This window comes from Rhinolophus sinicus, linkage group LG06 (assembly GCF_036562045.2).
Source record: "Rhinolophus sinicus isolate RSC01 linkage group LG06, ASM3656204v1, whole genome shotgun sequence".
NCBI lineage: Eukaryota > Metazoa > Chordata > Mammalia > Chiroptera > Rhinolophidae > Rhinolophus > Rhinolophus sinicus.
Window position 1 is genome coordinate 36,376,781 of NC_133756.1, and position 14,209 is coordinate 36,390,989.

A 14,209-nucleotide genomic window follows, 5' to 3' on the forward strand; every position below is an offset into this window, starting at 1 on the left:
AGTTATTTTGTGGCTATTGACAAATTGATTCTGAGAAGCAAAGGACCCAGAATAGCTAATGCAATATTGAAAGAGAAGAACAAATTTGGAGTGTCACTACCTGACTTCAACATTTATTATAAAGTTACAGTAAGCAAGACAGCATAGTATTGACAAAACTATAGACAAAGAGATCAATAGAACAGAACAGAGAGCCCAGAAATAGACCCATATCAATACAGTCAACTGATCTTTGACAAAAAAGCAAAGGCAGTATCCTTGTCATGTTTTCATATTAAAGTTATGTAAGCATCATAAAATAAACTGGAAAATTTCCATCTTTTGCTATGACTGGATTAGTTTAAATCCTCGCTAGTCAAAGTATGGGCTATGGACCACCTCTACTGGTATCACAGGAAGCTTGTTAGAAATGCATAACCTTAGATATAACATAACAGCTACTAAATTAGTAACTGCATTTAACAAGACCCCCAGGAGTTTCCTATGTACATTTATGTTCCAGAAGCACTATTAAAAATAATACTGAAGTTATCTGAGCTGTTAGGTATGTAATCATTTTTCAATGGTAGAACTTACATCATGTCGCGTCCAGCGCAACACGGGCAGTGAGAGAATAAGGGGCAGTGAAGGGTTAAGAAAGAAACAGAAATCGAGAAAGTTTTGAAACAGGGGCCAAGGGTCTCACAGCCTCAAAGGACTGAGAGCCCCGAATCAGGCCACCTTGTGGCTTTTATTTAAGCACATAAAAGTAGCATTACTTTTGTTAGGGTCTGTGAGTCTCAGCCATCATAACAGAAAACTGGTTCAAACCAATCACCCTTGCCTGTCGAAAGTCCCATGATGTATAAATAATTATTGTTTGTACCTCCCCAGGGGACAAAACCTTTATGTTGAAAACTTACTGAGATAGAGAACTGATGTTGTCACATCAAGCATCACTTCCCAAGCAGCTTGTGAGAAGGAATACAGCCACAGAGGCAGAAGCTCTCCTTAGACGGGGGATGATGGCGGTCTATGCCCACCCCTATCAACCCCGTGAGTTCTCCTGGTGGTCCCCACACAACTGTGCCTGTCTTAGGTTGTTCCTTTCTTGAGGAATCTTACCGTCCTTGGCTAGCCAGCCATCCTTTGGGGCCAAACAAGGAGATGGCATAAACGTGAAGCAATGTCCCTGAAAGGAATAGTCTCACAGACTCTTCTTTCTTTTTAGGGGTAGGCACGAGGGGACAGACAGGCATGCTGCTGTGTGACAACATCACTTTTCTAATCTCTGTTCTTTGGTCTATTCAACTTTTCCTTCTTTCTTGAGCCAATTGTGGTAATGCTTATTTTGCTGGAATATTATCCACTTCTGTCTTGTCAATTCTGATGCCAAAGTTACTATTAGTATCCTCTTGCAATTATTTTAACCTCTTTTACATTTACAGTTATAGCTCTACCATTTAAGTTGATGTCTAGCTTCTTTAATATTCTCTTTCACTGACTGTTCATTCTATTTCGTAGACTGATCTTTTGTTTAGCTCCCTGGCCCTAGGTGGATGCTGTAGTGTGTCACCTGTATTCCCCTGTAGGATTTAGGCCCTCATTTTCCCTGCATTGAATGTTGGTGGCTAATGACTCAAAACGGAATCTCTCTCTGGGGACTGTCTTTACCTGAAGAGAGCCAGCTTATTCAAGGACATACCCTCTCCTTGGATATAGCCCATATACACTGACTGATGCATGACAAGCCCATGCCCTTTGCTTCAAGGAAGAACAACATTGAAGGGCCTCAAGGTGACATGTTCAATCTTAGTTGCAGGGGGCGGAGCCCACCACCCCTTGCAGGACTCGAGGAGTTGAACTGGCAACCTTGTGGTTGAGAGCCCACTGGCCCATGTGGGAATTGAACCGGCAGCCTTCGGAGTTAGGAGCATGGAGCTCTAACCGCCTGAGCCACTGGGCCAGACCGATTTTTACCTTATCTTGACACAGATTTCTAGAACATTTCTCCAAGGAGCTGTGGAGAAATTGGGAATTGAACATGAAACTAATAATAACAACTTATAAACACAGGATCAAGCATAGCATCCTATACACAGTAGGTACTCAAGAAATATCTTTGTTTTGATTTGATTTTTAAAATCAGAACATGAGATTCCTTGGCAGCACTTTGAATGGACTGATTAGCATTATTCTACCTCGTTGTGCACTTTTGGAAAAATTGTGCATGATTATAATAGATAACATTTATTGCATATTTACTATGTGCCAGGTCTGTTCTAAAAACATTACAGGTGTTGATTCATTTAATATTCACAACAGTCAGATGTAGAAGCAGAGTATTCCATGTCACATATGTCAATTCTTAAAAATAGATACATTAGAAGCTCAACTACTATTCTACCCAGTCTTCCTAGAGCAAGACGCCTACCTCACCAAGCAGCCATATGATGAGTACAATTATTATGGGCTAGACAACTCTGCGCACTCCATGAGTATGTCTAAAACTAAGCTGCTCTGACTTCTGTGCTCCTACAATACCTTACACATTCCTCTATGACACTTAACCCAACAAAGTGAAGAAACTATGTGTTCATGTGTCTCTCCCACTAGTACATGAATACTTCCAAGGCAAGAAGCTGATTCTATTTATCTTCTACTTAGAGTGTCTGAATCATGGCATACGGTCAATAAATTTGGCTGAATTAATATATGGATAAGCACTAACCTGCTTTTTGTCCAAGCAGGTGGTGGAGTTTTTTCTATATTTATGTTTTCAACAAATATTTATTGCACACTTACTAGAAGTATGTACCAGACACTGTTGTAGGTCTTAATATATAGGAGTAAACAAAATAAAAAGTAGTATCCCTATGGACTTTAATTTTAGTGGGAGACACACAAGAACTAATAAACATAATAAATAGTTTATATAGTCTGGTAGAAGGTAGCAAGTGCTATGGCGAAATTCAGGCAAAATAAGAGAGGTCAGGGTCTGGGGAGGAAATGATTGAAATTTTAAATAGTGTGGTTGGGGTCTCACTGAGGAGGAGGTACCATTTGAGCAATGACCTAAAGGTGGTGAGGGAATCAGCTATGGATGATTTGATGGAAGGGTGCTCCTGGTAGAGGGAATTAGAGCACAGATGGTGCAAAATCTCTGATGCAATAGCATGCTTGGCTTATTCAAGGAACAGCAAGAAGACCACTATTAATGGAGGGCAGTAGGGGATAAGAGCAATTTAAGGTCTTATAGGACAATTGAAGGACTTTGGCTTTACGCTGAGTATTAAGAGTAAAAGAGTACCAAGGAGGAGTGACCATGCTTTGACTTACATACTACAATGATCACTCATGCTGCTGTGTTGAGTGGACTATGAGTGGGGAAGAAAGGAGATCAGAACAGTAATCTAGGAAACAGTGGTGGAAGGCAGCAGAACTGTCTTTGATGGTTTAAATGAAAGGGTCATGCACGATATCAGCGGGTAGTCACATAACAAATAAGAATTCTTTTTAAAATGACTCTCTATGTGTCATGGTTAGTTGTCTGGTCTTCTGTAAGCTCCTCCAGGTTGGAGACTGAGTGGGTCTTGTTTATTACTCTATCAATGTACCCACCATCTAGCACAGTTCTTGGCACATAACTGGCATTCAATAATGGGCAATAAATGACGGATGGTCCTATTACCCTCTCTAATGTAGATATAAATGGGGAAACATGTCATTCACCCTATTTATAATAAAACCTATTGTACTAGGAGCTCAACAATGGTCAAGTATAATTGGAAAAAATTATCCAATGGTATTTAAGGTTTAATAATTTGTTTTGTTGATGATTAGATACAGTAGTCATATGGAAGACAGTATTTATTATTCATGAGTGATAATTTAAACAGAAGACTTAGGAGCAACAACCGATATTATGCTTACCTGTTCTCCTTTTTTTCTTGAACTGCAGCTGAAGGAAGAACAGTTCGGTCAGCTATGTTATTTTTCCTACTCCTACTTTTCTTTGTGTCTTACCAACAATCCCTACACTTTCATATCTCTTATAATATGTGCTTTACAATTTATTTGGGAATAAAGTTCCCTTATAGAGAAGTTAGTTTCACTTAAAACAAATAAACAACACAGTAGTAAAGAATGTGACAATACTGGTTTGCTTCCACTATTTATTTTTTAGTCTTCTTGAGGAGAATGATTAAGTCTTGGTATTCTCTCAATTACTTAGCATTTATTCGGCCATTTCACAAATATTTATTGAGCATTTTCTGTATGGCAGATACAGATATAGTTGCTGGTGACAAAGATACTGCTCCCTTCCTTCCAGGGACATATAACTTTGCAAAAGACATTTAAACAAGCAATTTCAATTCAAAACAGTAAGAATTGTTATGGAACCCACATCTGTGGGGAGGAAACTAATTCTGGGGATAGTAGCTTCAGATAAATCTCGCCAGAAGAGGAAAAGCTTGAGCTGAAATATAAAGAGAACCCGCAGGATTTAGGTCATCTGGTAAAGAAGTGGGAAGAGAATTCCAGGATAATATGTATAAAGACTCATGATCATAAAAGGATATTGGCATAGTCAAGGAACTGAATGCAGCTTGAGATAGCTGAACAGGGGGAGGGATGGGCAAGATAACCAAGGGTCCCTAGGCAGGGCTTACCATGATCGGTTTTGCATCTTTATTTTCAAAGTTCTTTCTAGTGGAAGGTCAAGATATGGATGGTCCAGGTGACATGTAATAAAGGACTTCAGCCGACACAAAGAATTATGCTTGCATCTAATTGATATTGAATAGCTGTTTGTTGAATGAATAAATGAATGAACAATAAATATAGCTCAATGTTGGTAGTTGCCACACACGTATATACAGCGCTAGGGACAAAGTACAAATGTTTGTAATTTCTTGAGAGGAGGAACTTGAGAGTGCTGACATGACCAGAAGTACACTTTAGAAAAATTATTCTGGCTGTCACGTGCAAGGTGAACTGAAAAGGAAACAGACTGGAGCACACAGTAGCACCTGATCAGGGATGCAGCAAAGGATATGAAGAAGAGGGAATACATTTAAAAGGTACATTGATTATGAAAATATTAAGAAAATTAGGGTTGTTGTTAGATAGAAATGAAGTCTTGAAGGGAATTTTTTTTTTTTTTAAGGAGGGGCTTTGCACAGTTGTATTCTGAAGGGAAGGAGTTGAACGGAGGGACATAATAAAAATGTAGCAGAAGGAAGAGGTAGAGGATGGGGTCTGGAGTTTAGAGTCTGCATTCATTGACTCTGTGATTGGCGTAAGTTACATAAATTCTTTGAATTTCAGATTATTCACTTATAAAATTGAGATAATTTCTATCCTCTGCAATTACTCTTCAGATTAGAAAATAATTATATAGAGCCCTTAGAATAAGTAGGCATCAACGAAAGTTGATATAGTTATTATTATTGTCAGAGTGTGACTTTCAGATAAAAGACAATGAAGGGATGGAGAAAAGTTGGGGGACAAAAGGGAAAATTAACTGAGTTCTCACCTAGTTGCCAGTGAAGGTGTCAAGAAGAGAAGGAGGAAAGAGTTCTGTTTACCCTCATCTGCCACCCCCCTTTCCCCTTATGGGATCAAATATATGGTGATGGAAGTAAAACTGATTCTGGGTGGTGAACACACAACATAATACGTATATAGGTGATGTATTATAGAATTGTACACTTGAAACCTATGTAACTTTACTGATCATTGTAACTCCAATAAACTTAAATTAAAAATAAAAAAAGAAAGAAAAGAAAAGAAAAAAAAGAGTCCTGGGATAGGAATTTGAAAGAGAGTGGCGAAAGCTTACAATAGATACAGTGACCATTTAGTGAAGAAACTGACCAACCACAGGCATCCAAAAGAATTTCTGATTGGTTTGAGGGATCAGAGGAGAGAATCTCAAAGTATACTGCCTTTCTTTCACATTAAAAAAAAAAAGAAAAAAAGCTTAAAAGTTATAATTACTATTTTCTTGACCTATCTTCTTCTACACTAGAATTACTATATATTTTTTCTTAAATATTTTAAAACCTGTCCAGAGAAGCCCGTTTTGAATTGTTGTTAAGAGAAAACTGCTGTAGTAGAAGTGGGAGATGAGCCATAGGAAGAGAGCATATTAATAAGGGCATGGAGAAGTCTTTCCTTTTGAAATATTTTATACTGGGTTTCTAATTCTAAGACTTCTCCGACCCTTTATTATGCTAATAGTAGGCATTATGAGACAAATAAATATGGCTGATTAAGTATATGGTATTTCCCAAATATTTTTGGCCACACAACAATTTGTTTTCTACAGACATTCCTAGGGGCACAGTTTGGAGAGGCTTCGTCTAGTAAGTACTATGTCCTACATGTCTGGCTTTTTTTGTCTGGATACCACAATCTTCAAGATAATAAGATCATTTTCCCCAAAGTGCTCCATATGTGTCTGTTACCAATCTATTCTCCTTGCTGGTAAGACTAAATTCAAGCAGTCCCTTAGTTCCTCTAGTTATGGTTTTTCACTGGGGTTGGTCGTTCTATGTTTGAAAATATGTGGAGGTGTGCCGCTGGCCACCAGGGAGGATAACTGCTCTGAGGTGAGACAGACAGTCCCAAACATGGAGAATTACTTTGTGTTTCTCTATGATATAAAACTATCAGCAAGAAAGTCAAAAGATTTTTAATTGCTGTATTACCAAATGAACAAGACTTCTGCACACCTTCGTTCACATCACCTATCACTCTTATTATCTTACCTCTGTGGTGGTTTATGAGTTGTGCAAAAAGATGTCACCCACATTCTCAACTGGGCCAAATGACCTATGTATAATACACCTCTGCAAAGATATTAAATATCAAACATATCAAAAAGTAGCATTCTGATCTAAGTGCTACCCACTCAGTCTACTTGCTCCCTACCTTTTCCCTGGCCTGTCATAAGCTTCTAAGGACCTATTTTTGAAAACTGTCAAGTATTACTATTTTCCTCACTTTACAGAAGAGGAAATGAGACTTACAAAGGTTCAGGAAATTGAATCCTCAAGGTCACAGAGATAGCAGGTGTAGCTTAAAATTCAACCATTCTGGCTCCAAAACTCAAAAATGCCCACGTCAGTATTTCATTACATTTTTCAGTCTTATTTGGCTCCTTTTATATCATTGTGGAATGCATCCTAATGATTTCTGGGTTACTTTCTCATCCTGAATGTCTGAAACTCGGTTCTATTCTCAGATTACACACTGTATGTGTAAGCATAAACATGTCACTTATCTTTTTTGCATCTCATCACTAACACAAAGCAATTGTGCTAGAAACTTACTCCCCAGTGTCTCTCTTGATATTAAATTTAACAATTCCATCAACAGTATTTACACTTTTATTTCCAAAAGATATCACTTTTGTTAAAATTTATTACAGAGACGTTAACCTAGACAGGAACTGAGAGGAGCATAGGAGGAGCTCTCAGACCCTGGTTATCCTGAGAGCCCCACAAGAACTTTGTGTTTACAACGTAGCTCTATGGTTGTAACAGCCCCTCCCCTTCACTTCCTCTCCACCTCTATAAAGTACTGCCTCCATCTTTGTCCAATCAGAACCTCCAGGAGACTTGCCATGACTACATGTACAGGATTGCTCTTCTTTTTCTCATGTAAATTCTTTTTGGTGAAAGAATACCTAGACAACTTTTGTTTTATGGTCGACACTTTCAATTATGTCATATCAAAACCAGATTCAGTTTCTTTTTGTTATTTGTAAAAGCTGTCTTCCTGGGCAAGTTAAATTAGGTATCATAAATGGTATCTAGAGGGCTTTGGCCCACTGTAGTGATCTACAAAGCCCACAAAGTAAGGGCTTGTGTTGTAAAGTCTTTTTCTCCTGTGCCCCAAATTCCCATCTCATAATTTCAATGGCAAAACCCTAAGGAAAAGCAAAACTTTTCCCTTTGAGGTAAAACAAAATTATTACCTACATTTATGCTTAACAGTAACAACACATTACATGAACAACCCTCTCAGGTCCTTACTTTGCTCTTTTTGCTATTCAGTCATAATATTTTCACCCACAGCCTGACTTTAATGAGAGAAGTAGAGGTCTTTGTGTATAGTATATGTAAGAAGTACAATGCTATTTTCATAGTGTTTATTATTACAATATTATTATTATTCAAAGTATGTGTTATAAAAGTAACAATGCACTTTGTGTTACATGAGGATTAGATAGTAAAGAAATGTAAAAAGTGAGAAGTTTCCCATTAGCTCTAATGTTTTACACCCATGCTGAATCCTATTCCCAAAAGGAATTAACAATTTTTCAGTGTTATGATAATCCTGTTTTGTTGTTTATAAGCTAACTTACATGAAAAATTAGCACACACTTCAAACTATATATCATTTCTTATATTTAAAGTATCTTTTATTCATTTAAAATTTTTTTTCTAAATAACTTGCTTAACTGCAATTTTTAAATTAGGATTTTTAATATCAGTATTATCGTTATTGAAAAGGTACTCTATGCTCTTGGTATAAAACTTGAACACAAAAGCAAATAAAATGTAAGCAAAGTTACTTTTCCACTGCAGATCCATTGTCTCTACTACCAGAATGATTTTTTATACACATTAATCCATACATAAATCTGTCTAAAAAGAATGCAACATAATTTATACTCTTGGAAAAGTGGAAGCATAACATATAGATTGCTTCACACTTTTTTGCTATCTCAGAAATTAGGGACCACGACATACCAGCTCATATGTCCTTCTGCCTCTCGGCCATAAACTTAGACATCACAGAACTAGACCAGACTGACTGACTAGTCTTCTATGGATGGATAATTAAACTGTTTTCCATTCTTTTGCTATTAAAAACGGCAAAAACAGGTATAACAAACATTCTTGCTCATCCTCACGTACATGTGGGAATACAGTGGAAGGACAAATTCCTACAAGTAAAATTGCTGAGTCCTTGATATATAACACGACGCTGCCATCTAATAAAGTTTCCTCAATTTATGAGAGTAAAAAAGGCTTCATTTAGAGCATTTATAGTGGTGCCATCTTTTCAAGAATCCTTTATTACAGTAACACTAAATAAAACACCCATATTTATCCACAAATATTAGGAGGTAACCTAATTAGGGCTGTTTTACACACTTCTGCTCTCTAAGCATCCTAGTATCATATAAAGATACCCATGTACAGTTATATATAACTCTTGAGATGAGTTGCAGTTGACAACAAGTAATATTTTAAACAGAACATCAGTTAAATATATATTAATATCTATTAGTATTTTGGAGTTAATTGATTTTCCCCCCAGGCATAAACATATTAGGAGGCCTCTAAAGCCTTGCAGGACCTGAGGCACTGCTCTTCTAGTGCTTAAAGACTAAACCTACCTGAAGATATCTTGAAAAGCAATTTACCTCAGTCCTTCCAGTAAAATTTTAAGAGCTGCTTATTTTGCACTTTCTCTTTTTTTAACTGATTTAATAAAATTTCAGATCTTTAGCTAAGACTTTGCAGGAACAGAAAAATCCCTAAATATGCCCTAGTCCTAGAAAATAATCACAATAGTAAATAGGTCAAGTCTGTATTGTTTAGGGAACTACTCTGTTTCCTCAAAAATAAGACCTAGCCAGACAATCAGCTCTAATGCGTCTTTTGGAGCAAAAATCAATATAAGACCTGGTATTATGTTATATTATATTATATTATATTACATAAGACCAAGTCTTATAGTAAAATAAGACCCGGTCTTATATTAATTTTTGCTCCAAAAGACCCATTAGAGCAGATTGTCCGGGTAGGTCTTATTTTCAGAAAAACACGGAAGATTTTTGTTGTTTTAAAGGAGTGATCCTTGTGAGAGTTGGGCTCTGGGTGCTGGTGAGTGGTAAATAGTGACGGGGGACGGTTTTCTTTTTCCTACAAGAATGTTGCTATCAATTGTGTAGCAATGAAGGCATTTTTTGGTAAATATTTGAAGCTCCAATTAAGATTTTCAAAGCCACACTACCTTTTTCATCAGGGAGAGTTTCTCTGGATGTTTCAAACTTAGATAACAATGCTTCAAAAAAAGTTCAAGTTTGAGTCGCTCTTAGGAGGCTGCCAGAGTTGGAGATCCTCACTATAGTAGCTTACTATTAAGAAAAATATGACCCTCACTCCTGTTTCAATCATTGCCCAAGTACTGGGTCATTGCGTAGTTCAGTGTACCTTCAAAGGCAGGCGGCCCTCAGTTAATGAGAATCCAAGCTGCAAATTTCGCAGCTTGGGCCACGGTTTTGGAAGGAATCTCCTTTATCGCTAGCATCTGTCAGCACCACCCTCAGGACAAAGGGTAGGACGGGAAGGGGAGAGGCACAGGCTACAATGAGAGGAGGCTATTTTGTGGTTCACAAGTTACTTGGTTTCAATACCAAGCCAACCTTTCCGCACCTCTCCCGGCCCGAGTGGCTCCCAGGAACCAGCACGGCAGCTTACCCAGGGCCGGGATTCGGGAATTTCGACTGCAGGGACCAACAACAACCCCACGTGGAAATACGGCCTTCGGCTTCACTGCACGGTCTGCACCGAGAAAGACAGTCCTGGTGACGCTCCGGGCAACGCCTCCACTGTCAGCCAATGAGGAGCAGAAGCCAGGTCGCGAATTTTCGCTCATTGGGTCATGCTGGCTCCGCCCCGCGGGGAACGCAACTCCCCCCAGTCTAATAGAGTCTCAGCCCCCGAGTCGCGGAGTCCGGGTTCTGTGTGCTTGCTGCTGGCCATCCGGCGTTTCTTTAGCTTCCTTCCGCTTGACTCTTCTGTGTCTCTTTCAAGCCCTCACGCACCGGTTTCCTAGTTTTGTCTTTATCGCCCTTTCCCTCTCTTCTTCCTTCGCAGCTCAGCATGCAGAAAAAAGACGTCTCCCCACACGGTTTCCTGCCCAGGTTCCAACATTTCGCCACGCAGGCCATCCACGTGGGCCAGGAACCAGAGCAATGGACCTCCATGGCTGTAGTGCCCCCCATCTCACTGTCCACCACATTCAAGCAAGGGGCTCCGGGCCGGCACTCGGTGAGCTGGGTCTACCTGGGGCGGTCCAGGGTTGGGCAGGAAAAGAGACGGCTTACAAATTAAAAAGGCTCCCAAGAAATTTATAAGATGGCTTATACATCAGGAAGGCAGCCCAAAAGAATGTTTACTACACCTGTAATCCTCCTTGCAGTAAAGCTTTGAATTGGATGGTTCAGTGATCATATTTGTTCTGATAAGCAGGACTAGAAGGAACACTTCGTCCAATTTGCCATCTAGATTTGCACTGAAATTCATGTGATTTTGGCAAATTTGCAGTTAAAAACTAAGGGTCATAACTTCTTGAATTACTTTTAACAGCCTAAAGGTATAATAAAGGTATAATGAGTCAGCTTAGAAAAATTAGGATTTTATAACTCATCTGGAATCAAGATCATTTCCAATACCTGTATTCAGTTGTATCTACTGAGTACCTACTATGTGCTAGATACATACTTACATGTATTATATCATGTGTAGTACATGTATTGTCTCAGATGATCCTGACAACAACCCTAGTATGAATTAGGTTCTCATTTTTCTCATGAAAAAAACCTGAGAATTAGGGATAAGTAAGTAGCCAAAGGCCACAGGGTTAGTAAGCGGTGGAGCTTGAATTCAGCCCTGCTCTAGAACCCCACTTTTAGGCATTAGGCTGCACACTGTGCCATATTCCAGTAATGCTAGCAATAATCTAACCCATTGCATCATTTAAGCAGTGTGGTTTAGTGATTAGTAGCACAGATTATGTAGAGGGCCTACATTTAAATTCTTACACCGCCTCTTCTGAGCTGGGTGACCTTGAGCAAAATTCCGTAACCTGTGTAAGGGGTTAATAATACACCCACCACAGAAGTTGTTGCTATGTATGTTAAGCTGTATGGTACATTATAATTGCTCAGTAGTTTGGTATTTCGTGGTGTTCACTTCACTATTTTTTCATTCGATCCTCACAACAACCAGGTCAAAGGGCAGGATAGGTATTATACACTTTTTACAGAAAAGGAACTGACCCAGAGTCATAGATACATGACATGCAAGGCTTATGAGAGAGCCCTTTTTGTTAATTATATAGCTTTTTCCCTTTTGGTAGCATACTTAATGGATCTTGGAGTATTTAAAAGTTGCTGAGGTTCAGAAAAAAATTAAATGAACTTTGTATGTCTAAAAGTTGCTTATACTTCAAAAACCTTTTTAGTGTGTGTTATGCTATATTAAGCTGAGGAAAATTCTTTTAGACTTAACCTTTGTTTTATGAGGTAGAGTTCTAAGGGCGTTTCTACAACTGGTTTAGGATACTTCTAGCTACTACTGTATTTTGGAATCAATATCTGTATACATGCATGCAGTTTTTTCCTGATGTAGGGTTTTGTGAATGTGTGGCAGCCCAAGCTTCAGTACTTAATACAAAAGTTAACCATTTAGCTATGATGTTAACAGATGTTTTCAGAGAGCAGCAGGGATGGTAAAATCCACAAACTCCTCTTAATACCTTTAAAAAATCAGAAAACTAAATAGAATTTGAGAAGCATCTAATTATCCAGTTCCATTTGGAAAGCTATTGAATAGGCAAGAGAGTGGAAATTTGCCTCTGAAATATACTTCTTTTCCCCCACGAAGTTAAATCTCTGAAGTGAATATTTATGGAAACACGGGGTACCTTAGTGTGGCAGTAGCCGCGTGAATCCAAGCTCTTTTTCTGTCTAGTGAGTACAGCTGCAGGTCACATCAAGGGGGTGATGGTGGGAGGAGGGGACTAGACTATCTGGAGCCCTATAAAATGTCTACTAAGTTTGTCAAAAACAAGGAAATGAACAAAACAACAAAACTTAAAAATATGTATTATTAGCAACTGGGAGCTCCTGAATCAGAAACAAAGGTGTAAAGAGTGGTTGTGTTTGTTATGTGCTATAAGAAGTCAGGGGGAGAAAATTATAGGATTTTTCGTCAATGGTTAAAACCTGGGTTTGAATTCTGACTCTGACACTCCCTGTAATATTTGGCTTCACTTTCCTCAAAGCAGATGATGAGGATTAAATAAAATGACTGGATGAATATAGCTAGTATGGTGCCATATGCATAAAAGGAACATAATGCAAATGTCAGAAAAGTATTATGTGGAGCTGCTTTACCAAGAATTACTCTCTGTTTTTTGAGTCACTTTTATAGATCCAAGATCTGATCCTTGAGCATTTGTAGGACCTGTTCATAACTTCCTCTTGGATGCTAAACAGAACTTACATCACTTATTCGTTAGGAAATGAAATACAGTTTAGAGTTAGGTTTACTCTGGTGGCTGAGGTGATTCCCTTTTCCTGATGTCCCCAGATAAATGGGTAAAGGTAAGTCTAAAATGATAATGCTAGTAATAAAAACAACCATTTATCTGGTAGTTAGCATGTGCGAGGCACCATGGAGAGGATTTTATTGTACACTATCTCATTTTAATCTCGCTACAATTTTATGAACTAGATATCTGTATTTTATTCCCATAAGCAGCAATTGAGATTGACCAGGAGATGTTAAGTAACTTAACTGTTGACCTGTAACTCTTAAGTGGCAGATACAGAATTGTAATCCATTTTGGCTGACTTCAGAGCCCCTCCACACCCCTACAGCTACAACACTTATTCTTCTAATGGCAAGACGTCATATGTAAATAACAAAAAAGTTATTATGGTGGAGGAACCCATAGTTGTAAAATTCTCCATTGCAGGACTCTGACAATAAATTTAGATTTCTTGGGATGAACTCTGACTTCTTTCCTTCAGGGTTTTGAGTATAGCCGTTCTGGAAACCCCACCAGGAATTGCTTGGAAAAAGCAGTGGCAGCTCTGGATGGGGCTAAGTACAGTAAGTGATTTTCATATCAAAGTTTGTGAAGTCTGGAATCTATTCTTTTTTTTTTTTTTTTTTCAATCAACAATATTTAATCAACATAATTACAGAGCAGCTCCTGGTTCCTGGACACCATTCAGCTTTTCCTTCTACAATGGTTAACAGGATTAAGCTTAGTATGTTTCACATCATGTTCCTCACTCCGCCATTTTTCCGGAAGTTCCTCCCTGGAATCTATTCTTATACGGGGTCTGACAATTAAGTTAACGAACTCATCCTAGAAAAAGTGCTACACACCTCATTGCTGAATATCACTA

The 14,209-nt window shown here is 38.4% G+C and overlaps 1 protein-coding gene across 1 annotated transcript; it reads left to right on the top strand.

Annotated features, from left to right (window-relative positions):
* Nucleotides 1-10,155: 10,155 nt before the first annotated feature.
* On the top strand, nt 10,156-13,920 carry LOC141572318 (uncharacterized). Its single transcript, XM_074337056.1, has 3 exons — nt 10,156-10,188; nt 10,346-11,057; nt 13,826-13,920. The coding sequence occupies exons 1-3, from the start codon at nt 10,156-10,158 to the stop codon at nt 13,831-13,833; spliced, it is 753 nt and encodes a 250-aa protein (XP_074193157.1). The 3' UTR covers nt 13,834-13,920.
* The last annotated feature ends 289 nt before the right edge of the window (nt 13,921-14,209 follow it).